The following is a 23,710-nucleotide window of genomic DNA, read 5'->3' on the forward strand; positions in this document are numbered from 1 at the left end:
ATGAGGTCTCTGGTCTTTGTTCTGCTCATCGGAGCTGCTTGTAAGCACATCTATCTGCTCATTTTGAATGGTAAAATCATTGGCCTGGTTACTGACTGCTGGGCTAACTGTGTTTTCAGTTGCTTTGGAGGACGATAAGATCGTCGGAGGGTATGAGTGCACACCCTACTCCGAGCCCCATCAGGTGTCTCTGAACTCCGGCTACCACTTCTGTGGAGGCTCCCTGGTCAATGAGAACTGGGTTGTGTCTGCTGCTCACTGCTACAAGTCGTATGTCACTCCTTAATATAATGAAGACATGATTTTCATGCAGGAATCTGTGCGCCTTTAACTTGGAACATGAAACCATCCTCCCTTTTCACTCCAGCCGCGTGGAAGTGCGTTTGGGCGAGCACAACATCCAGATCACCGAGGGCAGCGAGCAGTTCATCAGCTCCTCCCGCGTCATCCGCCACCCCAACTACAGCTCCTACAACATCGACAATGACGACATGCTGATCAAGCTGAGCAGGTCCGCCACCCTCAACCAGTACGTGCAGCCTGTGGCTCTGCCCAGCAGCTGTGCCCCCGCTGGCACCTTGTGCAGAGTCTCTGGCTGGGGCAACACTATGAGCTCAAGTGTGTAACATCTCTCTGAAAAGTGTCGTGTCAGATAAACTTTCTGACACTTCCTGCTTCCCTTTTATTTCCCTGCTGGAGCAGCTGGCAGTAACAGACTCCAGTGTCTGGACATCCCCATCCTTTCTGATCGGGACTGTGAAAACTGCTATCCAGGCATGATTGACTCCTGCCAGGTTTTCATCTTTGTTGTTTTTGATCTAATTGGTCTAATTTGATCATTTTTTTTTTTTTTTTTACTACTGCCTAATTAACATAACCGTATAAAGGTTTATAATTACAGAAATTCTCTCCCCTCGTCAGGGTGACTCTGGTGGTCCTGTTGTATTCAATGGTGAGCTGCAGGGCGTTGTGTCCTGGGGCTATGGCTGTGCTGAGAAAAATCACCGTGGTGTCTACGCCAAGGTAACATTTCACAAACCAGTTAAAAATGGAAATTGTAGCAAATATTTTGTCCTTGAGATAAAGTAAAAAAATAAAAAATACATACACAAAGTTCTATGCGTTCCTTGATATAATTTTCCTTAAGATTATTTGCCAAATTAATAAAAAAAAAAATCAACAGTGTTATTGATTTAGGCAATATATAGAGATAAGAGAACAGAGAGAGAAGTTACTGGTCAGAGTTTTTTTAACAAGAATATGTATTTAGGCATTTAAGTTATTTCTGCTGAGCTGATAGTTGAAGCACACAAACATCTAAAAAATGTCTTAATTCAACAGTCTCGTACTTGTTAATCCTCAACCCAGTTTATTGGTAGTGCAATATACATTTGTTTATAGTTGACAGTGGACTAATCGCTGATAAAAAATAAATATCTGACATGCATATCCAAAATATTTTTGCAAATTTTTGGGGAGGGGGGTGCAATAAACTAGTAGTTGTTAAAAGGGCAATTTTAACATTTGAATAGGATTTATATGCCCAGTGTGGTTTGACATAAAATTAGATGACATTAATCTGAATTGCATCTGGTCTCTAATGAGGATTTCAAGCATTTTGGCTGCTTGTCAAAGCATGATTTTGTTGCACTGTAATAGGTTTTTTTTTTCATGATAGTCATTCTTTTGCTGTTGCCTATTAATATTTTATTCCTTTGCGGAACAGTTTTCTTACTTTTTATGGCACAGACAAGATATTAAAATATTTTGTTAGGTAGCACTTTCTACCAGTAGATTAGTACCATAGAGTATATTTGTACCACAGTTAATTTCAACGATGAGTGTTCTATTCATCACTAACTCTACATTACATGAGAGCCATAATTTTACAGAGAAAATTAACTTCTTATAATACATTATTATAGTAATAATACTATTAATATAATACATTATTATGAATGATCTGCCTTGCATATCCACACAGGTAGAAGGAGTTAACTGAGAATATAAAATTTTATTAACTTTTTCTATTTTCAGCTATGTGGCTTATAAATTGTGCAAAACAACCCTCTGACTCGTGCAAGGCCACCAACTATGTACAACAACTAAGAATGTAATAATTTTATATCTAGTCCCACAACTACACTTATTAGTCCTTGATTTGTTGTATAATTTAATATAAATCTAATCACTCTGCGGGGTGAGCACTTTTATAATGGTAATATATATATATATATATATATATTTTTTTTTTTTTTTTTTTTTTTAAGTAACTTTAACTATTGCTTTTCACCTGCATAAATATATTACAAAGATTGGAATTTGTTTGCTTCCATCCTCACGTCTGAGTTTAGCTTATAGGTAACAGGTGCTGAGAGACAATGTTAACACACATCCAATTAATGAGGGGTTTTGTGTCCCTGGGCAATCTGAGCATGGAGATAAGAGCCATATTTAAACTAATATACAAACTTATTCCAAAACAAAGGACCAATAAAAGGCTAATAATAGATTGCAAATGTAATTAGTTTATATGGGAATGTTCAGTGAACGAAACCAGTCTTTATTTTCTATATTTATCTTGTTAATAAGAATGCTGTCCTTCCTCTTACAATGAAAAATGGCTGTGTCATTGTAGAAATGAGTAGCTCATCATCACTGTCCTGCTACAGATGCTGGTTCCTGGCTGGAGAGCAGGGCTGCTCTCATCGACAGGGTCACACAGCAGTCAAAAGGTCTCTGGTCTTCACTCTGCTCGTTAGAGCTGCTTGTAAGTGTGAAGTTTAATCTGAACCTATTGCTTACTGTTGGTAGTCTCTTGATATTTTTCCTAGACTACAGTGTTATTTGTGTCTTGGCAGTAACATGATTATGTTTCAGCTCTTAAATGCATCATTGCATCATCATCATTGCAATGCATCGTCACAACTTAGAGGCTTGACTGAAAATCAGGAAAGCATTTCACTGCTGCTGGGGAAGAGTAGAAGTAGACAACTAGCTATGTTTGTCAATGTGAACTGAAACTAAACAGCCAGAGAGAAAGTGAATTATGAAGACATTCATTCATCCCTGTAACACCAACAATGACATCATGCTGATCAAGCTGAGCAAGCCCACCACCCTAACTAGTACCGCAGCCCATGGCTCTACCCACCAGCTGTGTCCCTGCTGGCACCATGCAAGAAGTCTGGCTGGAGCAACACTGTGAGCTGTCGTGAGTACTAATTCCTACATTGTGTTCTCAGCTTTGGGATCTGTTTCTAATGCAGAGGAGCACCAGTTTCCTCTAAATCTGTTTTGTTCTTCAGCTGTAGCTTCTGGACATGCCCGTGCAGGGAATGCCATCCTTAGAGGGACTGGATAACTCCAAAACCACCATGATCCCTGATGTTCTGCCCTGGGAACCTCGAGGACGACAGAGACTCTTGCCAGGTATTTATTTCTGTGTTCAGACTACAATGCAGCAGCAAGTACTTGAAACACTTGGTATGATTTGCTTTAACATGCTGGAGTAATTTTTGACTCATTCTCCACTCTTTCTCAGCATGACTCTGGCTACCCAGTTGTGTCTAGCGGTGAGCTGCAGGGTGTTGTGTCCTGGGGCTACAGATGTGCTGAAAAGAACCACCCTGGTGACTATGTCAAGGAAACGTTTTTAGGAGAAAGATAATCTAAACAATATCCAGTTTAACTTTACGTAACAAAACGACACTCAGTGATTGGTTGACCTAACTGTAGCCTTTTTCACTCTTAGGTCTGCATCTCCAATGAATGACTGGAAGACACCATATCCAGGTAGTAAGACATCCAAGTAGAGTTCAATCCAATGTCTTACATTGTTTGACATTCTGTTTTTTTGTACTGTACATTACAGCAAATAGACCTGCCAATAATTTGAATTTATTTCCATATGCAATACTTTTCAAAAACAGATTCTTACAATTCTTCACTAAATATGCTTGTTAAAATTGCATTAGTGGTTGTTCGTTCGGCGACCTGTCCGGGGTGTACCCCGCCCTCGTTCAATGTGAGCTTGTACTTGTATCTTCGTTTGATAATGATGAACCAATGATTATGAGGGAGTCAAGCCAAGTTTGGCTTTTGTGGCAAATTCCAAAAATCTGAATTCCCATTTCAAACCAACTTCCACATTTACTATTAATCTGCAGAAGCCTTTAATGAACTTTTTTTTAACCCTCCATGGCAGCATTTAAATTGTTCTTTTTTAACTTGCAGTTCATTTGCATACCTCTATGTAAAATTGTGCTTAATGTTTCATTGCACATTAGAAGATGGATGTCAGCTATGGCTGTCGCCAGTTAATAATCCAATTTAATTTTCCTTCATTTGAATTATGAATAAATTAATTATAAACAGATATGCAAAATTATCTCTAAAAGGCTCTTTAAATTTTACACTTTGTCCTTCGTTTTCTAATCTGTCTCCTTGTCATTTTCCATTTCATCATCTCTTCTCTCTCTGTATCTTGTGTGGCTCATAGATAATGATTAAGAGGGAGTGCTCTGATTCCTAGACAGAGCAGCAGGTGCTTTGCAATCGTCTCTGTGTGTGGAGAGCAGATGGGAGATATTTCTGTGCAACTGTCCAGCAATTGATTTCAGACAGTTACTGCAAAACTGTCAAAGAAAATATGTGCCATCATTTCTATACAAGTCACTGCTGAGGGCTGATCCTCAGCCATTCATGGACAAGAAAACAAGACATTTGAGGTGAACAGGACATTTCTTTTCTTGTCGAAAACTGAATGTGATTGTGGTGTTTTTGAGCATCGTAGCATCTGTGAGATTGTGACAGCAGTCTGACAGCTTGCAGGCTTTTTTTTTCCTTCTGAATGGCGCTGTCAAGTGATCAGTAAAAAAATGTGACAGAATTCAAGAATGTATTGCGTCAGTTTCACTCTCTTGCGCTTGAGCACCAAGGATTTTAGTTCATCAGAGAATTAATCCTTTGAAACATCAAACAATGTCTCTGTTTCAAATTGGATGTTGCTCTAAACTCAGTGAGGTTGCAGGAAGCCCTCACTTGAACTGAAGCATGAGGAAGAGGAAGAAACTGTGGTTGTGCACCGATGTGCAAGATACACGGGGCCTCCCCTAAACAAGTTAAATTATCACTGACCTTTTGAAAGGTTTCAGGTTAAAAATAATGTCAGAAATCAAATAGATTGTAATGCAAAGAAAAAGGAAGAGAGTAACTTAACATACATGACTTCTCAGCCACATGACACATTAGAGATTATAGAACCAATGATTCTTTGAATTTCTCTTTTTCTCAAAGGACTTCTTGCTGCTTTTGAGTGAAGCACAGTGGTCTTATTTCAGTTTAAGCGTGACTCCATTTCAAACACTGACATTGATGAATGGGATGTTGAGACGCCTGTGCCCTTTCTTTCCACATGTCTGGGGCACTCAGCATTCAGGAGACAGAAAATCAAAATAAGGGTAGTGTTCATTTGCTTTAAAAAAAACTAAGACTGACAAAAACTTTAATCCTTTAAACTTTAAAATTTAAATCCTTAACATTAGCATTATGCACATCTCAATTGAAGTTTGTGTCTTATTTTGATGAAAAGTGTGTTGTGATTGTGATGTGGGTCAAAGTGAAAGCTAGTTTACACGTACTATTTTGCTCACATATAGATGTGGATGCTCTGACATCAGCTGTTGAGTGTGTTTGACTGTGATTTTGGTGAAATGACCACTTATTTGAAATCGAGTACTCAGAAATGCGTTATTACCTGCACAAGAGCAGGAACAGTGTTGTCAACAATCATAAACACACTGATGCATCACAAAGTGGTAGATTTTATTGGCTGTCCTGACTAAACGCATCAAATTTTCCTCTCTCTCCCATGGTCTCTCCCTGAGGCTCTCTCACGGCCTCTCTCCTGCTGCTCTTCTCTCTGACACCACCCACCACCACCTCATGTCTCCGTTTCATTCTATTTCTATTTCTCTCTGTTGGTTTCTCATGAAGCTCTGTGACACAAGATCCCAGCTTAGCTGTATCTGGAGAGAATGTCGTTGATCCAGGGCATCAGAGAGCAGACTTTGGTGTAAACGCCGGGGTAGTTAGGCAGAGCACATCCCTGACCCCAAGAGACAACACCCTGCAACTCCCCATTACACACCAGAGGACCACCAGAGTCACCCTGAGCAGGGAAGAGGAAGAAAAGGGAGTTTATTCCTTCCATCATCACAGCGCTACAGTATTTTACATGTTCACAGATCACCAAGCCTTTAATGTGCTGTGTCATTGAGGTTACCTGACAAGCATCCTTGCCTCCCTCCAGGTATCCAGCGCACACCATCCGGTCAGTGATCTTTCCAGGGTAGGAGGCGTCGCAGTCCTTCTGAGAGAGGATGGGGACTTCCACACACTGGAGGTAAAAGGGGTTGAACACTGCAGATAAGAGCAAGAAAGACAAATGAACAATTGGATCACTGCAGAATATGTGATCTCTGTGGCAAATAACCATAATGTGTTTATCAAATTAAATAGCTGCAAAAGGGCTGCAAAAATGTGTTTGCAGAAATGCATTTATCAAACAAATGGGTGTTTTAAAATGAAGAGAAGTCTATGGCTGAGTAAAAATACTGTGCTGTGAAATTTAATATACTGATACTATAATACTGATTTGGTTTTTCCACTTCAAACTACTGAGCACCTTGTTAAAAATGTGTAAAATTAGATTGACCTCTTTCTCCTCCTCAAAAATGACATTGACCGCAAATATGAAAATATTTTTATTTCAAAGGTTAACTCTCTTGAATTCTACTGAAAAACCCACTTTCAATGAAATTGCACTTGAGGCTTCAATTGCCTTGGGCTGACTTCTATAAGCTGCTGACTGGACTGATAAGTAACAAGGTAGTTGTGCTTTGTGTCACAAATCAGCTTCATGCCAAGCTCAGCACTTCTGAACACTGAAACTCACAAACCAGATTTTGAACTGAGGTGGACCGAGCCAGTTATTCAACATAACAAAAAACACAAACAAAACCCAAACACGAAAAAAACCCCAAAACTTATCAAGCTTCCACTTCAAAGGAAAGTCTGAAAATAGACAAATGTTACATCCAGCTAAGCATACATTTTTGGGCTGTCTAGACAATCTTAAGCTGAGATATCCACACAAATTGTATTTTGATCATGGTGTAGTGTGCAATAGCTCTTCCTGTCTTTTTCATATAGTATAATGGTTCTTCAAGGTGTAATCACTGTTGTGACATTAATACACATGGTCTTTGTTTGGTCCATGACTAAAACAGGCAGCAGTTTTTCATTTGTCACATTTGACATATCAACAATAAAATCCCAGCTAAATACGTTCTGGGTTTTTTTATTTTACCTAAAAGTCTGGATCTGATGCACCTCACCTTGATCGGAGTAGATGTTACCCCATCCGGACACCGTGCACATCTGCCCAGCTGTGGGGCAGGCTCTAGGCAGGGACACGGGTTTGACATATTGGTTGACAGTGACAGGGTGTGCCAACTTCATCAGCATAATGTCATAGTCCAGGGTCCTGTAGTCGTAACTCTGGTGCCAGTAGATGGCGTCCACTGACATGTACTGCTCCGTGCCCTCGTGCATCCAGATGTGGTTGTCACCCAAGACTGCAATCTGGGAAAATGGGCTGAAGTGGAGGCAAGGAAGACGTTTATTATTTATGCTGGATATGAATGGTCATACAAGTTTACAATGTCATACAAACTTTTGCCAGCAGTGAGCAGCAGAGACAATCCACTGATTGTTGATCAAGGAGCCACCACAGAAATGGTAGCCGATGTTGAGCGACACCTGCCAGGGTTGGGAGTGGACTTCACACTGGTAACCACCTACAATCCTGTCATCCGTAGGTGCTGCAGCTGTGACGTTAAGGAATATAAAATAATACTTTGTTATAATATGCTTCTGTCCTAGAATCATTGTACCTTCCCCCGGATGAGGTTTTACCTGCAGCGCCCAAGAGTGCAAGAACAATCAGGCCAATCATCATGTGGCTGACTCAAACCTTCTTACGACCAGACTGGACAGGAATGATCTGTGACTCACTGCATTTATACCTGATCCCCTCTGTGTCGTCCTCCCACCCCCTTCCCTTTAGGTGTTTTCACATCTACAAGATGGTTACATAACTGTTTTCCCAGTTTTTATATTATGACTTGCTAACGACAATAATTTACCACTGACACCGCAAACAGGTGTTAAGAGTTGCAGACCTTGGTCCACACACAAGAAGATAAGCCAATAGATTTTGGGTTGGCTTGGCATGCTTGGTGCCACGAGACAAGGACGGAGTGTGAGGATGCAGATAGGGCCAACAGATGGCAGGTGGATGGTGTTGGGGCTTGTGGGGGTATATATATAGGCTGGGGTGTGTCCAGGTGTCTTCTGATCATTCACCAGACACCATGAGACTTCTGGCTCTGCTGCTGATGGTTGGAGCTGCTGGTAAACACGAAGAAATGCCAATACTCACATGCAACTTTAAATGCTTCAGAGGGATGAATATCATCAAAATGACAAGTTGTGGGTAAAGCCTTTATTGGCAACGTTGCTGACTATCTTATAATTTGTGTGTCTGTGACAGCGGCAGTTCCTCGTGAAGATGGACGAATCATTGGCGGTCATGAGTGTGAGCCTCACTCTCGCCCATACATGGCCTCCCTGAACTACGGCTACCACTTCTGTGGTGGGGTGCTCATCAACAGGCAGTGGGTCCTCTCTGTGGCCCACTGTTGGTACAAGTAAGAGGTTTTACATTGATTGAGTGTTATATATGTATGTGCACATTATTTTTATTAAATGCAGTATTCTCTCGATTGGATGCATTTTTCTCCTTTGAGATTGAATCTGCAGGTGCAAGATTGATGCTTATCAGCCATAAATCTAAATCACTCTTTGCAAAATGCAGAAAAGAATGCAGAGTAACAGGAAGACTTTTCTGTTCTCACATTTTTCTGGTATATTTCACCACTTGTCTCAGTCCCACTGCTATGCAGATCATGCTGGGAGAACACGATGTGCGAGTTTTTGAGGGTACAGAGCAGCTCATGAAGACGGACACCATCATCTGGCACCCTAGGTGGGTGAAAAAAATATTTCCCCACCACAGAATCTTTTTGTTCTCTGAATTAATTTTACGTGACTGAATGACTTCTTGATTCATTTTAAATGATGCAAAGTATATTTTATTCAGTTATGACTACCAGACTCTGGATTATGACATCATGCTGATCAAGCTCTTCCACCCTGTGGAGGTGACTGCAGAAGTTGCACCCATCCCATTGCCCACAGGGTGTCCAATGGGGGGCCTTCCCTGCTCTGTGTCTGGCTGGGGAAACACTGCCATGGGCGAAGAAGGTGGGTTTTTAAGAGTGACTAGGTGAAAATGATACATTGTAAATCTGCTAAAGTGAGACTGGCTCGCAATATGCTTTCAGCCAATTCATAAAATTATTAGATGTATAACATAATATAACAACACAGTAATGTTGTGAAAGCTTTCAAATGACTGTGATGAAATAATATGACAATTTTATTGAAAACTTGGGCAGCCCATTTCCCTCAAACTATTAATTTCAGTCACCAATTTTCTAATTGGTAATATTTATAAATTATGAGTAGAGTTAATTTCAGTATCTTAAAAAAAGCTATTTCTAAGTAGACAGCCAACATTAGCATTGATAAATGTTCACTAATTGGTCCAGAAAAGACATTGAGAGTTCAAACTTATTTCCGTTACTCACCAAGAGCATCATTCTCCAGCAGAGAAACCGCTCTGCTGTTAACCGGAGAAAGTCTGTCCTGTTTCTGAAGGGAGCATATTAAGCCTATATTTTATCAGCTCCTCAGTCTGCCCAATCTGAAGGTACTGCTTCCCAGAAGACATATAAATTCTTGTATGATACAGACAAAAATGGCTGACAGGCCAAAAAAACATTTTCAGTGGCAAAGAAAGTATACAGATATCAGCTATACATACATTGAGCTGACAGAACTTTTGAAGAAGGACTTGCAATGGCTGCCATTGCTATTATCTAAATAGAGTGCCATGTGGTGTGTATTGCCGCCTGCTGTAATGTCTTTTTAATACCACCACTGGGGGTAATTAATGGAGGCAAAATTGACCATTTTCTAATTTTACACATATTCAGTACTTACTCTTATTGTCAACAAGTCCAAACAGACAAATGTACATTTATCTTTGTAGCATGTCTGTAGTCGATAAAGCCTGATGTGTGTGTGCTGGAGGTTTTCATTGTCATCCAAAAACTGTCAAAAAAAGCAAGGTACGCCACATTACATCAAATATAGCCAATGAGGTTAATTTTCAGTCAGATGCACGCTGTCGTTGTGTAAACGCACAATTCACAGCCGTTTAAAGTAGCTTTTGCACAAATGTAAAGAGCCAATTGATTTTGGGAAGTGTATGTATATATATATATGTATATATATATATATGTATATATATAATATTTATAACATGTTTAGAAAGAGAGAGATTTTTAAATATATTTTCAGCCTCATCCTGTAAATTTGTCCGTGTCCTGCTTGTTACAGTGAACATGCCCACCCGCCTGCAGTGTTTGGATGTGCCCATAATTGATGATCGGGACTGTGAAAATGCCTATCCTGGTATGATCACACGCAGGATGGTGTGTGCCGGATACATGGATGGAGGCAGAGATGCATGCAATGTGAGTTTAATAGTACACGTTTCCAAAGGTCCAGCAGACTCACAGCTGTGCAGCATTAATCACTGTCTGCCAACACTGTGTTTATCAGGGTGACTCCGGCAGCCCCCTGGTGTGTCATGGAGAAGTCCATGGCCTGGTGTCGTGGGGTCAGGGATGTGCCCAAGCTGGTTATCCTGGTGTCTACGTCAAAGTGTGTGAGTTCCTCTACTGGATTCAGGACGTCTTGGCAGCCAACCCCTGAGGAAATCACTGGTTTCCCCCTCCTCTCTTCTTCCATTTGCCTTCCCATTTTCCCTGTTCTGAATGTCACCATTCATCCCTATTCATAAATTTAAGTTTTCTGTCTTTCCGCCCTCATACACCAATAAAATTGTGCAAGAACATACAAATCAGAATAAAACTATTTGGTATAGTAGTTACCCTTCATTCGTCTGCTGGTCTGTTAGAGGCCTTTAAGTGGACATATTTCTATCCTATATTATTTGAACTGTCCTCTGCATTTGTCCACATAATTACATTTTAAAATTTCAAGCCTTTCATTTATTTCTATCATTGAATGGACAAATAATGCTTTAATTGTCAAAAAGAAAGGACATGTGAGTATATTTATGAATCAGCCCTGGACCTACTGTGGAGACAATGGCAGTGTAATTATTAAACAGCAGGAGGCCTCACTGGGCAAATTTTCTGTCAGTCCAACCCACACGTCATCTTCTCCACTTTCACAGTGCATTAGACACACACGTGGTCCTTCCATTTCAACATGACACAAAAAACTATGTAACCTCCACCCAATGGTGAATATTTTCTTTAGAGTGCCTGGGTACTGTATTTGAAGATTCTTTGCTTTGCAATGATGTTTTTCTTTTCCCATTTCTTGTCAGGATGACATTGTTCTCGCTATCTCACCCAGACCATGTTGGTCTTTTCTCGGATAAGTCCTTCTTTCCTCCCTCTCGTTTTTTCTTCGTCTCGCGTTGACTCGGTGGGAGGGTCCAACCCATGCAACTCCAGCTACATGGACGCAAAAAGATGTCAGTCTGTCAATCAGGAGTTTAACTTTCAAAGGAGATATGTTGTATTATAATTTTACAGAGCTCTGAAGAACTCATCTTTGGTATTAAAATTATCAGAAGAAAGAAAAATTAAAAAAAAAAAACCCTCACCAAACAAAACAACAACATAAAACCCAACTAAATACACCCACAATAAATACTGATTGTAGTGGAATAGAAGTTATCAATGAAGTTATGCAGTAAGTAGTAACTTTACCTGAGCCAACTATGGGTCACTAACAACATCATTGCTGAACAGCAGTCATGCAGTTCATACTGAACCAGGCTCTTTAAAATTAGTTTTCCTTCTATGGGTAAAGAACTATGGAAACTAAAAATAATCTTTAGCATAAAATCCTCTGTGCATGTTTTTGAATGCTTTCCTTCTAGTTTAGTTTGAACACGGCATAACTCACCGTCGAAGCTCCTCTGTGATGAAGATGGAAACATTGCTTCTGTAAGATCTTCAGCGCTGTTTGAAACAAAACTACATAAGCCAACATGGAAATATGGTTGAACTGGTGGTTAGACATGAGCCACTGAATCAGCCTGTGACTGTATGACTGACACGCAGCAGTCTTAACTGATGAGCGTAGACTTGCAGAAACTATTGGATGGAGGCAGCTGCCACTCACCTGTGGGAGAGGTTTTACCGCTTACCGCTGTATGACTCCTGATGGCTAATTGAACAGACGCAGCACATTTTTATATTCACATATAATGTTTTTCCTTAAAGTGTGTGTCACTGGAAACTGATGGGGGGATCTTAATAAACAATAAATTGAGACACCACAGTTCGGAAAATAACTGAATAGTGACCCTCTTAGGAATGACCTGCCTGCCTTATTTCATAGCTCAAAGAATAATATGGAACTTTATAGCAGCACAGTTGACAGATTAGATTAACATAATTATTTTTGATCATTTTTATTGTATGGATATAAAGAGGGACATTAAAATTCTTCAACCATCAAAGACAGGGCATAATAAAAATACACCACACAGCAGATCAATCAAGTGCAACCAGGTAGAAATGTCCTCCCTCACCTCAAAGATAATAGGAAATAATCTTGTATTAATAAAGTCTCAGTAGCAAGAGGTGTGCTGTGGCGTTTCAGCAGCAGGGCCCCATTTCAACCCCCTCAGGAATTCTACTAATATACACATACACAACAGCAACGACAGAGCTGTCTCACCACTTTGTGTTTGTGTTCGGGTTGTATTGTGCCTCTGCTTCACTGACACCTTGAGCCCCCTGAAGGGAGGAAACACAGTGTCACCGATGTTTGCACAGAGTCCCAGCTATCACATCTATTCACATTACAGATGGTGAGTCTCTGCAGTATTGCTGCATGAATTCACATTTTGCTGAGTGTAGTGTCTTTTGGGACTAGAGAAAGTGATCACTATCATCAAACTGCCAAGTCGTAACGGAGAAACAAGATGAAAGCAACAGCTTGAGAGTCTGTGGAACTTACTGATCTGGAGCGGGCGTGTTTGTTTGGCATCTTGGTGTTTAACGTCTGGGATTGGTGAGCGGTATGTGAAGAATGTGGGGTTGTGATGTTTTTAGGTGGCAAAGGTGGAGCGCAGAGGTGGGAGCTGGGCACCTGGTTGTCCAAACTGGAGAACTGTTGGTATGAGAGAGACAATTGTAGTAGGCTTCAGTGGGTTTGTTTTTTACTTTCTTTCTTTCTCTCTCTCTCTTTTTTTTTTTTTTTTTTTTTTTTTTGCAGACAGAAGGAGATGAGGAGGTTGGATGAGGATGCATGTTCTGAGCAGACATCTTGCCAAATCACAGCTGAACAACAACCATTTATCTCTGGATGAATGAGATGAGATTAGGAGTAAAAAAAAAAAAAAAAAAAGAGGGCACATACTGAAATAAATCCACACACCTTCCTCAGGGCTGCCATTTCCTTTACCACGAGTTCAATGTCTTCATGATCCTCCTCTGTGTCCTCATCCTCGTTCTCCGTCCACTGAACACTCCTTGGCAGGTAAGGTTCAATGTCGATGGACTCTGTTCCTCTGATGTCGCAGCGGCAGTATGGGCAGGTGTGGCCCGCCGACTTCTGCTAGACAGTAAGCGGAGACAGGTTATGGGCAGAGTAATGGAAACTGTTTGAATTTAAAGGCCCGCTTTAATGCGTTGGCTTTAGAACAGCCTTGTCTTTTGAACTATGTGGAGTGGAATATATTGGGCTTGTCTTCAAAGATAAAAGCTACCAGTATTTTCGAAAGACAAAGGTGATGGAAAATGCCATGTTCAGCAGACCGTGTAGGTTGTGGTTTGGCAGAGATGTAAACCAAATGAAGATGAATTGAACATTTAATTTTCTTTTATTGCTCTGGCACCCGCACTCTGGTTTATTATGCTGATATCATGTGATGATTTCAACCACCATCCCTGTTTTCACACGCGGTTTGTCCACATTGTGGTGAGATCTTTCATCTTCTTCAATTTACTGTCTAATTTAACATTTTATTTTAACTGACATGATACTTCTGGTGAGATTTCTCTCTCACTGTCCTTCTCACTCTTTCGCTCATGCACTTTTTTACTGTCAAAATAAATGTGACTGTTTAAAGAGGATGTGAGCCTGAGCTCACACAGGAAGCCCTCAGAGAAATGTCAGGACAGGCCTGCTCTGCACCATTGCAAAGACATCAGCAGTGCCTCTATAGATGGGAGACTAGTCGCTGGTGGATTGAAAGAAGCAGAAGTAGGACACATACCTGTACTTTGCCAGCAACAGCTGATTCTGAATGGATGTCTTAAATGTCACTGTCATCAAAAGAGGAAGTAAGGCGGGGAGGCCCCATTGCAGAAGCAGGAGCAGAGGCATGACAGATTCAAATGTAATTGGATTCATTGAAAGATCAACATATGATCTTTCACCATCATTAATAAAGATGTGATTGGTATTCCCTTGGTACGCTAAACAGTTGTACCCGACAGCATTAATCAAGTAATTCATTCATCTCATAGCACCTTCAGCTTAGTGCTTGTCTATGTGAACACATGGTCTATGGTTGTGCAGGAAAGAGTCCACGGCTGTATATTCTCAGTTCTCTATTTGTGTACAGGCCTGAGAATTACAGCGCCACAGCTTGACGCAAGTGCCACAGATTATAATGTTTACAGTGTTAAGATGGTAAATCACCCGTCGTGAAGAAACAGACAGAAATATTGAGGTAACAGCAACCTGGTAAAAGTGCTCTATTACGCGCAAGTTTAAATGAATGCAGTCATTATAAGTTTACGTGCTGTCCTCTGGCTTGCGAATTTAGCCACGCAGCTCTTGTCTGTGTGTGTACGCTTTGCTGGTCACATGTTATCTGACAAAAGTGAATGTGGCACACAACTAATTATGATGACAGGAAAAGAAAAGGCACTTGTGCATAAATTAGTCATTACATCCTCGTGTCAGCCACCTGCTTTAGGACCAGCCACCAAGGATGTCTTCTGACAACAAGGACGAGGCCACAGTAGAAGGTTATAATGATTGCAAGATGTCCATTGATTTCTGGGTCAAAGCTTTTTTAGAGATCTGACTGACATTGATTTCATTTTGGATTTAAAACAGCTGGACATCCTGTATAATATGGATGCACATCCCTTAATAAATTCTAATCAAGTCTTCAGTTAAATCTTGATATAATTAGCATTTTATATTTACTCATGGCTCATGGGTCAAAGCCTTTGAGCTGAATTTTGCATGCAAGGCCCTTGGGATGTCAATACTGACTCAAATTTTACATAATGACACATGCAAACATTTCTCATAAGCTTTGTTAAAAGAAGATATTTTAGACGATAACCCCAAACCACATGTAAATAACAACCACCAAACACAGCATGAATCACAGTAAATAAACACAGTAAGAGCCGTACTGAGTTGGGTAGAAACAGACACGGCTGCGCAGTAAAACTACGCTGAGTTTCTGGGAGTTCATACCTGCCAGCCTGTAAGGCAGGGCTGGCACAGGAGATGGCCACAGGGTTGGATGCGTATGTCCTTATCCCTCTCTGCACAAATTTTACACAGTTGGAAGGTGCTGCCGATTTCACAGTAAAGCTCATATTGCTCCTGTAGACAGTCACAGTGGCAGTGGTGGGTTAATTGGAGAGAAAGACAGAAATTGATAAGATAAAACCACATCTCAGGAAATAATTTTGCTGGCAGCCTTCTGCAGAACTGATAAAGAGGCATAAAGTGCATCTGCTTACTTCTGTAACTTTGACTTTCCCCCTCTGGGTTGGTCCGCACAAGCTCGTCAGGTCGGGGTTCAGTTCACGGCCATCTGGGTACAGGTAGCTGGAGGCGCAGAAACACTTAGAGAAAGCACACAAACAAACATAAATCTGTGTGTGCATCCTTACCAGCCCTCTCTGAAGCCTTCAATGAGTGCCTGGTAGAGAGGTGTGTCCTGTGGGATGGTCTGGATGATGTCACCTTCAACGGTCACATGGCCTATAGCCCACTGGCCCATTCTTGTACAGCTTAGACGGAAGATATAGCTATGAAAGATTGGCGTTTTTGTGAATCAGTTGATGGGACCGATGATGACCGTTTAAATAAACCAAGTCAGTGATTTCAAAGAAAAAATTATTCAATTAAATTTTTTTTTTTTCCATAAATTCTAATGAAACTCTTCCCATTTATGGAACATCTATCCCACTGATGCAGGAATGGGCACATTACGCATTTAGATAATTTCATGCAACTGCACAGAACATAAAAATACTTGACAGAGAGGTGGAAAGCACTAATTTGATGTGCTATGAAAAAACAATCCAGTAACTCAAGAGGAGACAAAATAAAATGTACTTTAAAACAGATTTTAAAGTAATAAATGAAGCCTCTTGCGTGGAGAGTATTTTTTTTTTTATTTATTTTTTACTTCACCCAATTAATGGCCAGGCACTTGAAGTTATTGGAGAGCTGCGATTATATGTTGCTTCAAGGACCCAGTTTGTCACCACTCTGATTATTTGTATTCAGCAAACCTCCACGGTGCTATTTACTGTTATTGTTACTGATATTTGTGTGACCGGGGTGGGCACTGCCTTTAAGGCCTTGAATGTGCTCGTCCTCACCTTCCAGGCTTATATAGGTAGTGTTCCAGACGAGCTACGACCTGGTCATATGTGAGGAAGGCCATATAACCTGGATGGGTCACTGCTAGTTGGTTCCAGTTCCTTAAAAGGGACTTCCAGGGCTAAATGAGGAGAGGAGAGGAGAAAATGCTCAGCATCCTCATCATTTTTTTCAACAATTAAAAGAATAGTGTGACGTGGAGAAATATAGTTATTTGTATTTCTTCTGGGAATGAGGAGGACACAGCTTGTTGAAGCTACAGCACAGTAGAAAGAAGAAAATGAGAAACGCCTGCAGGGCTCTCTTACTTACGGTATAAAACCCAACATGTTATGAAGGATAATGTAATGGATCATTTTATACAGTTAAAATATCCGAGCACGAATTAGTGTTAACTTTGGATAGACTCAAGTTCTTTCCTGTTTCTGGTGCTGGCTGTAGCTTCTTATTTATTACAGATATGTAAATGTGTTATCAATTTCCTCATTTAATGCTCAACAAGGAAACGGGTAGCAGTGTAAAGTAAACTATTCCTTCTAAATAATCAGTTTATTAGCTTTATTGGAAACATTCAGATCACCTGAAACAGCCTGGTGAAGATGTCAAACTCAAATACAGATACGTGATCATTACAGGTGAGATCGATGGTCGATTTCAGGGCCATGGATTCCATCCCTTCCTCAAATGCATGCGCACTCCGCAGCTGCGCTTTAAAACGGTTCCACTTAATTATGCACCTGGCACAAAACATCACAGGTGTGACGTGACCGTGTACACAAATAACAATATCACAAAATGTCAGGTCATCCTGAAATATCCTCATACTCACTTGTTGCCAAATGATTGCCACCAAAACTTTTCAGCGTCTGCCTTAGTCACCTTGTAGGTGTCACCCTGAAAAGATCCATCAGGAAACATGGCTTTCATCTCCCACAGCATGTGACTGAACAGCAAGGACAGTTTGGTCAGACTTCTCCTGAGGATGAGTGATACAGAGAGCACTCAGCTGTCGTCCCAGAAATATAAATAGTTTTACTTCAATTAGAAATGTCAGTGCTTTCTTGACCTCAAAGTAAAACTTAGAAAAAAGGGGTGGAGGTGTGAAATTTTCAGTTCGCAGTTTGTGCTGTGACAACTTGTGGCATCCACTCATGCCATATAACACATCTATGTTAAACTGATGACAACGGGCAGACCTCCATGTCCCAAATGTTTTAGACATCAGATGTTGGCATATGCAGAAGATTCTCATCTTTTATCATTTTTCTTTGCTTTGTATTAGTGTGACTACTTCATTTTCCTTATAATTATACATGTCATATATCATTAGCTTCAAGTTACGACTCCAGTTTGGTTTATAGATGCTTGAAACTGTTTTCACATTGTGGTCTCCCAACCCGACAAGCCTGTTTTGCCGTGGGCAAGGGCAGGGAGCTGCCCGTGAATAGACTGTATAGAATGAGATGCATGTGATTGTATTAATATTGTTTAAGCAAACGCATTGCTGATACTTTCCATAGATACACACAAATACACACATACAGATGCACACAGCAGTTAGTCCAGCTTACAAACAGGATGCTCTCTGCTGCATGCATTGCTTGTGAATACCACAAAATGTTCCAGTGGCCAGTGTGTTACCTAAGACCAGAAGTCTCAGCACACTTTCCAGGTTCTTTTATAAACTTCATAGTTTACTAATTGTTTGTTAACTGTTTTTAACTTTTTTGTTTGTTTTTGTTTTGTTTTGTTTTGTTTTTTAAACTTAATCTTTTCAAAAACTTCACACATCTCTCTGTCATGAAGCCTGATACAGCCCTCAAAAGGGTAGAGATTTACTCCGTCCACACTGCTCTGTGAGGGTCAAACATTCTGGTGAACAAATATTAATGAAAACAAATGTGTGAGTAGATGAGAGGGGACATTATTTTGCTGAAATTGTATATACTGCATTGTATAAATGGAATGTGGTGATACTGGAATTGGCAGAATATAACAATTGTAATCAATTGTGATTATTGGGAGTCATCCAGTAGTAATTTTTAGCATAAGGAAAAAATTTCAGATGCATTCTGCATACCATAAGAGGGACGTTAGATTTTGTGAAAGGTGGTCGTAGCTGTTGTACCTCACTGAGGAAAAGAAAACCTCTATGGTGTGAGAGGCGAGGAGAGTAACAGGGCAGGAAATGTGTCACATCTCTTGTTCTGGCTGGGCCTCGTAGGTTAAGGTAATAGAGATTGTGGTGAACTTTACAGTACACACATGGGTACAAAATATTTTTAGAGACCCGCCTATTTATAGTGCAAGAAAATGTTGGACATTATGTGATATTTTTCTGAGTGATGGCATTTCCTGTCAGCGTGTCATTTTTAACATATTTCTGTGTGATGTGTGGTTGAAAAAGAATAGCTTACATAAATCAGAGATGCATTTGAAGATATACAAATATGTGTGTGTGTGTGCGCATTCAAACACATATTTTTTTAGCATTTTCTAGCAGAGTTCATAAAATTGATGGACTTCTACATATCAATGTATTAGATATCACAATCCAGTTATACGTAGCAGAAATACTTACATTTTCAGTCCAGGGATTTTATTATTGCTAACACATTTTTATGTGGTGGCATGCTGACTTTTTTTTTTCTGTGAGTGCTTCCTCCACTAAAGATGACATATATGGATCAGGAAAAATACATTTTACTAATTGCTATATTAAATATAAATTCATGGCAGTTTTTCATTTTGCTCACTTCACAGTTCCCATTAGTGGGAGGAACAGAGTTTGGCCATTTGCATATGTCTTGATCGAATTCCTGTTAGTTGACGTGAAAATTATTGGTGTGTCACAGACAATAATCCTCCAGCTGCTTAACCTGCCACTTTGTGTTTCTGTTGCCTCCACAAGCAATCAGATCTCACTTCTGTTTTTGGCCTTGCATGAGAGGCTGGCAGATCTTTCATTTGCTAAATGAAATAGCCAATGCGATTAGAAACATCTAACTGTATCGGTGTGAGTCTGTGGAATAAAACGACAGAAAAGGCAACTTAAACAGGACTTTCTAAAATCTCAAAAGAGGATATTCACGCCATTTGCCCTGATATGTAAGCCACATAACACAATGTGAATTTGCTACATGATTGCTCATGCAGACAGGGCTGTGGTGTGAAGGCCATCTGTTACCGTATATGAGAAGATCAGTTTTTCTGACGATGCGATAGATCTTTAAATATGGTCTGATCAGATTTCCGCTGAAAGGAATTTTTTTCGGTCACTGGTAAAATTCTCGTACATGAATACGTGACGCTCACAGTGTCTCATCTCATGTCCACAATGTTGGTATTGACATACCTAATGCTACAGTTAAAGTAAAATTATGTTGTGATACAACTTACACAGGGCACCCTTTTGTTGGGACCAGGTAGTTCATTGGTGATTGATATTAATTAAAGTTGTCATTTAGCATTAATATTAATAATTTGGCACTTTTTTGTTGGCCAAAGTTTACCCCAGGGCTCCCCTTAAAAAGGGAAACAATATCCAAGTTACAAAGTCAGTGCCATAAAATAGTATTAATTATAATCTCTGACTATAATTAACTTAATAACTACAGCCAAAGGACCATATTAAAGTAGAAAATAGATGTAAAATAGTGATTTGAGAGATGACATTACAATTGAACCACATCTACAAACGTAGATTGATTAGTTAGATAGATAGCACTGCGTCTGAGTTAAAGGTGGGGCAGAATAAAGAAAAACTCTTCTAAAGACTTCCTAATCTGATAAAGAAGCTCGGTAACAGCAGATCTTATCCCCCTCGTTGTATAGTGCCACAGTCTGTTTGTGATAAAGTAGAGGTACAGTGCAGTATCTCTGAATTCAAACTACACAGAAATATGGAGAGAAAACACGTCTTTTAGGAGAGACTCTGAATGCTCCCATTCAGAGATTGTTGATGTTTTTTTCTAGTTTCACGGTATTAGCATCACAAAGATAGCGGTTTCACTTCTTTTCCTCTGTCTTCATTAGTAGTCCCAACAGGAGCCGGGGACACAGCTCAAAGCCCAAATAAAAAGTGCTCCAAAACATCCACTTTAGCCAAAACACAAACTTTTTTCTGTCATATTTCATTTTAAGGACCTCTTTTTTTTTTTTTTTTTACGTGTGCTGAACTGTTTAAAGAGGATTCACACCCTCTATCATAATTGCCAAACGTTTTGCCTTGCAAACATACCAGAGTATCTGGTGTTCTAACACTGAATGAAAATCCCTGGTCCCTCAGTGCTAGGTGAAGAAGTGTACAGCCGTGTGCGATCTGTGTTTGTCCCTATGCAAGTTTATTTGTTGTGAAGAAGGTCGGGTTACAGAGAGGAGTTCGTCTGGAAAAAGGGCCACGTTGTCAGTTTGAGGACGTAAATCTGGCTCAGTTGGAACGAAAATGTTGATGCACAACAGGTCAATCCATAGGCCATAGGTCAGTAACACAAATTCAACATATCGCTACTTACTTCTGCTTGTATCAGGACATGCACATATTTAATTTAATATTCTCATTTATATGTAGCTTGTTTTAATGTGGATCTTCATTTTCGATTCTCCCAGAATTGAGAATAAATGACCATTTTCACTGAACTGCACAAAGAACACTAGGAAAAAAAAGTAAAACATTACATGTGCTGTGATCTTTTAAAAATCCAGAGTAATAGAAACACTTTCTCCAGAGTGATTTTACTATTAATTGTTACATGTTGTGTTCAGAGCTTCATAAATGACATCTTTGATGCACCCTGTATTGGAGTGGGGTGGTGGCAACATTTTTTCCATGATCATCCACTGCCACTGATTATTTCTAATTTGTTATTTGTTTGTTTCTCTTAATTTTTTCTTTATCTATTAAACTGCTAATCAATGATAATATTATTATTGTCAATGTTATTCTGATTTCTGATTGTTGAAAGGCGCTAAAGGTTGTTGTGAATGTCAGTGACTTAGTGTTCAAACACAGACAGTTCCTAATAACACGTGCTTTTCGTACATCCATATGTATGAAGGTGTCAGGCGGGAAGCATCTTACCTGTGGGTGGAGGTCTCGTCAAATATCTTCTCCCGTCCTTCTTTAAACAGCAGCACGGCCCTGTCTGTCTTATCCAGTAGGTTTCTGAGATGGACCCTCAGGTAGATGGCCTCATCGCCGTGGGGCGCCTGTCCATTGGCCGTCTTGGAGCTTCTGTACGGCTCCCAAACCTGTATGAGCAGTGCTGCCGTTCCAGACACCAGGTCTGGCAGGTATGGCGGACTGTTCCTTAGGCCCAGCCGGGGATTAGTGCAGAGCTCATAGAGCCTGTCCAGTTTCTTGAGGACCTTGTCCACCAGCTGCCGCTCTCTGCTGGGAGGGTCTTTGGAGTTTGACGCTGCTTCGGCCATCTTTTCACTGTTGTGTTTGTGTGAAAGTGATATCAACCAAGACCAACCTCAAATGACAGTCTGTTTGTCTCTCTGGGGGGAGTACCAATAATCAGTGGTCCAAATTTCGTTTCCGTGCTAAGAGGCGTGGAAGCTGTCTGATCGTGCGCATATGTTTATGAGCAGACACTGAAGCAGCTGTTGATGCTGGCTCAGGTTTTCAAGCGTTTAACCTGACATTTTTTGCCCTCAACATGACTTTGCAGCTTCATCTGAAAAGCACACATCTTAGCCTCTTCAATGAGCACCCATCCTCAATCTATCGAAAAGTAACCACCCAACAGGATTACATTTTCCAGCAATGGACAGCATGTGCAGCGAGGGCATCTTAAAAGCAGTACATTCAAGGCTATGCTCAAAACCACCCCTCTTGTTAGTTCGTGGCTTCTCAACCTGGTAGCACTCTGTTAAAATGTCTGTAAATGCCACCAGACCAGATGCCAACGATGAGAAAAAGTGAAATGAAAAATGCATTAAAGGATGGTTTGAGACGAGCATTACACCTTTGAAACATATGCACCTTTTATCATCTCCCTCCTTTCTCTCCTAACTCTATGTAAGTTCAGCCTCCTATTTCCAATACAGAGCGGGTCTCCTTGCTGCTATTCATGTATACATCTCAGCGCAGAGCAGTGCTAAATTCTCAGGGTCAGCAGAGCTGAGACGTGTACTCACAGCACAGGGGAGAAATGCTTGCTGTCATGCCCTCAAATGTTGTTGTTTCTTCTTTGTCTCCAGTCTTCATGTCACCCTCTCTTTCCCCCTCTCTCTCTCTCTCTCTCTCTCTCTCTCTCTCTTGTCTTGGTGCACCCTTTGATTGGCTTCCTGGTTGCAGGCAGACAAACCGGTTCACTTTTTCTTTGCTCTCCTACTGAGGCAGGCATGCATAGAAAGAGAGCGAGAGAGCAAGAGAGAGAGCGAGAGAGCGAGATGGGAGGGCAGAAGACAGAGGTGTGGCATAAAAACTAGACAGTTGCTAAGAATGAAAGCAAGACGCCAGGAATGAGTAACAGTAGCCATGTGGATACCCTTTCAAACAGACAGGATGTCTGAAAAGAAAGCAAAGGTCAAAGGTCAGCAAATCAAGCTGCTTAGCCAGTTGGAATTAAAAAACAAAAACAAAAGACGTTCTTCATCTGACAGAAGAAGTCTTACTGCGTAATTATATAAATGAAGCCGACATTTCTTCACAACTTGACATGAACTGTTGCGTTTTTTTTAATCAAAGCTATCTAAATCTTCATTACGTGTGTGAGCATTACATTTGAAACAAACTAGGTGATCATGACTCCCGTGACCTTTGGCTGTGAGTCTGCATAAAATACTCTTAATGATTATTGGATGGATTGCCTTG

General features: G+C 40.4%; 4 protein-coding genes across 9 annotated transcripts; 2 read left to right on the forward strand and 2 right to left on the reverse strand.

The window, feature by feature from the left end:
• On the forward strand, positions 1 to 7,990 carry LOC115044942 (trypsin-1-like). The gene is made up of 11 exons (XM_029504327.1): positions 1 to 40; positions 120 to 270; positions 368 to 618; positions 700 to 794; positions 922 to 1,023; positions 3,755 to 3,795; positions 4,502 to 4,730; positions 5,998 to 6,229; positions 6,314 to 6,406; positions 7,751 to 7,854; positions 7,948 to 7,990. The coding sequence occupies exons 1-6, from the start codon at positions 1 to 3 to the stop codon at positions 3,773 to 3,775; spliced, it is 660 nt and encodes a 219-aa protein (XP_029360187.1). The 3' UTR covers positions 3,776 to 3,795; positions 4,502 to 4,730; positions 5,998 to 6,229; positions 6,314 to 6,406; positions 7,751 to 7,854; positions 7,948 to 7,990.
• On the reverse strand, positions 5,867 to 8,105 carry LOC115044937 (trypsin-2-like). 6 transcript variants are annotated; one of them, XM_029504314.1, is made up of 5 exons: positions 7,735 to 8,105; positions 7,401 to 7,647; positions 7,117 to 7,127; positions 6,287 to 6,406; positions 5,867 to 6,172 (listed from the first exon to the last, which is right to left on the reverse strand). In XM_029504314.1, exons 1-5 carry the CDS (start codon positions 7,951 to 7,953, stop codon positions 6,020 to 6,022), a joined length of 750 nt encoding a protein of 249 aa, XP_029360174.1. In that variant the 5' UTR covers positions 7,954 to 8,105; the 3' UTR covers positions 5,867 to 6,019. The 6 variants fall into 6 exon arrangements, with proteins under 6 accessions (XP_029360174.1, XP_029360175.1, XP_029360177.1 ...); XM_029504315.1 differs by lacking the exon at positions 7,117 to 7,127 and having other exon boundaries at positions 6,287 to 6,423; positions 7,735 to 7,892; positions 7,981 to 8,020; XM_029504317.1 differs by lacking the exon at positions 7,117 to 7,127 and having other exon boundaries at positions 7,387 to 7,647; positions 7,735 to 7,879; positions 7,971 to 8,020.
• On the forward strand, positions 7,976 to 11,128 carry LOC115044935 (trypsin-like). Its single transcript, XM_029504310.1, has 6 exons — positions 7,976 to 8,478; positions 8,618 to 8,774; positions 9,014 to 9,112; positions 9,227 to 9,390; positions 10,591 to 10,727; positions 10,816 to 11,128. The coding sequence occupies exons 1-6, from the start codon at positions 8,352 to 8,354 to the stop codon at positions 10,966 to 10,968; spliced, it is 837 nt and encodes a 278-aa protein (XP_029360170.1). The 5' UTR covers positions 7,976 to 8,351; the 3' UTR covers positions 10,969 to 11,128.
• On the reverse strand, positions 9,242 to 23,209 carry cblc (Cbl proto-oncogene C, E3 ubiquitin protein ligase). Its single transcript, XM_029504309.1, has 13 exons — positions 23,032 to 23,209; positions 21,968 to 22,324; positions 17,717 to 17,863; positions 17,468 to 17,624; positions 16,887 to 17,008; positions 16,170 to 16,307; positions 16,017 to 16,104; positions 15,745 to 15,876; positions 13,681 to 13,857; positions 13,261 to 13,413; positions 12,979 to 13,037; positions 12,199 to 12,254; positions 9,242 to 11,741 (listed from the first exon to the last, which is right to left on the reverse strand). Exons 2-13 carry the CDS (start codon positions 22,315 to 22,317, stop codon positions 11,608 to 11,610), a joined length of 1,713 nt encoding a protein of 570 aa, XP_029360169.1. The 5' UTR covers positions 22,318 to 22,324; positions 23,032 to 23,209; the 3' UTR covers positions 9,242 to 11,607.
• Positions 23,210 to 23,710: the final 501 nt, after the last annotated feature.

This window comes from Echeneis naucrates, chromosome 6 (assembly GCF_900963305.1).
Source record: "Echeneis naucrates chromosome 6, fEcheNa1.1, whole genome shotgun sequence".
In the NCBI taxonomy this organism is placed as follows: Eukaryota; Metazoa; Chordata; class Actinopteri; order Carangiformes; family Echeneidae; genus Echeneis; species Echeneis naucrates.

What these genes read in the sequence shown, in the direction of transcription:
- cblc (XM_029504309.1), bottom strand. Translation starts at nt 22,317, where the DNA reads ATGGCCGAAGCAGCGTCAAACTCCAAAGACCCTCCCAGCAGAGAGCGG. An exon ending in TACCTATATAAGCCTGGAAG is followed by an intron (nt 16,308 to 16,886) that starts GTGAGGACGAGC and finishes AATCTTTCATAG; the next exon opens with CTATATCTTCCGTCTAAGCT. An exon ending in CCTGCCTTACAGGCTGGCAG is followed by an intron (nt 13,858 to 15,744) that starts GTATGAACTCCC and finishes ACTGTCTAGCAG; the next exon opens with AAGTCGGCGGGCCACACCTG.
- LOC115044937 (XM_029504311.1), bottom strand. Translation starts at nt 7,953, where the DNA reads ATGATTCTAGGACAGAAGCATATTATAACAAAGTATTATTTTATATTC. An exon ending in CTCACTGCTGGCAAAAGTTT is followed by an intron (nt 7,648 to 7,734) that starts GTATGACATTGT and finishes CCATTTTCCCAG; the next exon opens with ATTGCAGTCTTGGGTGACAA. An exon ending in GAGGCAAGGATGCTTGTCAG is followed by an intron (nt 6,173 to 6,286) that starts GTAACCTCAATG and finishes TTCCCTGCTCAG; the next exon opens with GGTGACTCTGGTGGTCCTCT.
- LOC115044935 (XM_029504310.1), top strand. Translation starts at nt 8,352, where the DNA reads ATGGCAGGTGGATGGTGTTGGGGCTTGTGGGGGTATATATATAGGCTG. An exon ending in GTGGCCCACTGTTGGTACAA is followed by an intron (nt 8,775 to 9,013) that starts GTAAGAGGTTTT and finishes CACTTGTCTCAG; the next exon opens with TCCCACTGCTATGCAGATCA. An exon ending in ACCATCATCTGGCACCCTAG is followed by an intron (nt 9,113 to 9,226) that starts GTGGGTGAAAAA and finishes TATTTTATTCAG; the next exon opens with TTATGACTACCAGACTCTGG.
- LOC115044942 (XM_029504327.1), top strand. Translation starts at nt 1, where the DNA reads ATGAGGTCTCTGGTCTTTGTTCTGCTCATCGGAGCTGCTT. An exon ending in TCTGCTCATCGGAGCTGCTT is followed by an intron (nt 41 to 119) that starts GTAAGCACATCT and finishes CTGTGTTTTCAG; the next exon opens with TTGCTTTGGAGGACGATAAG. An exon ending in GCATGATTGACTCCTGCCAG is followed by an intron (nt 795 to 921) that starts GTTTTCATCTTT and finishes TCCCCTCGTCAG; the next exon opens with GGTGACTCTGGTGGTCCTGT.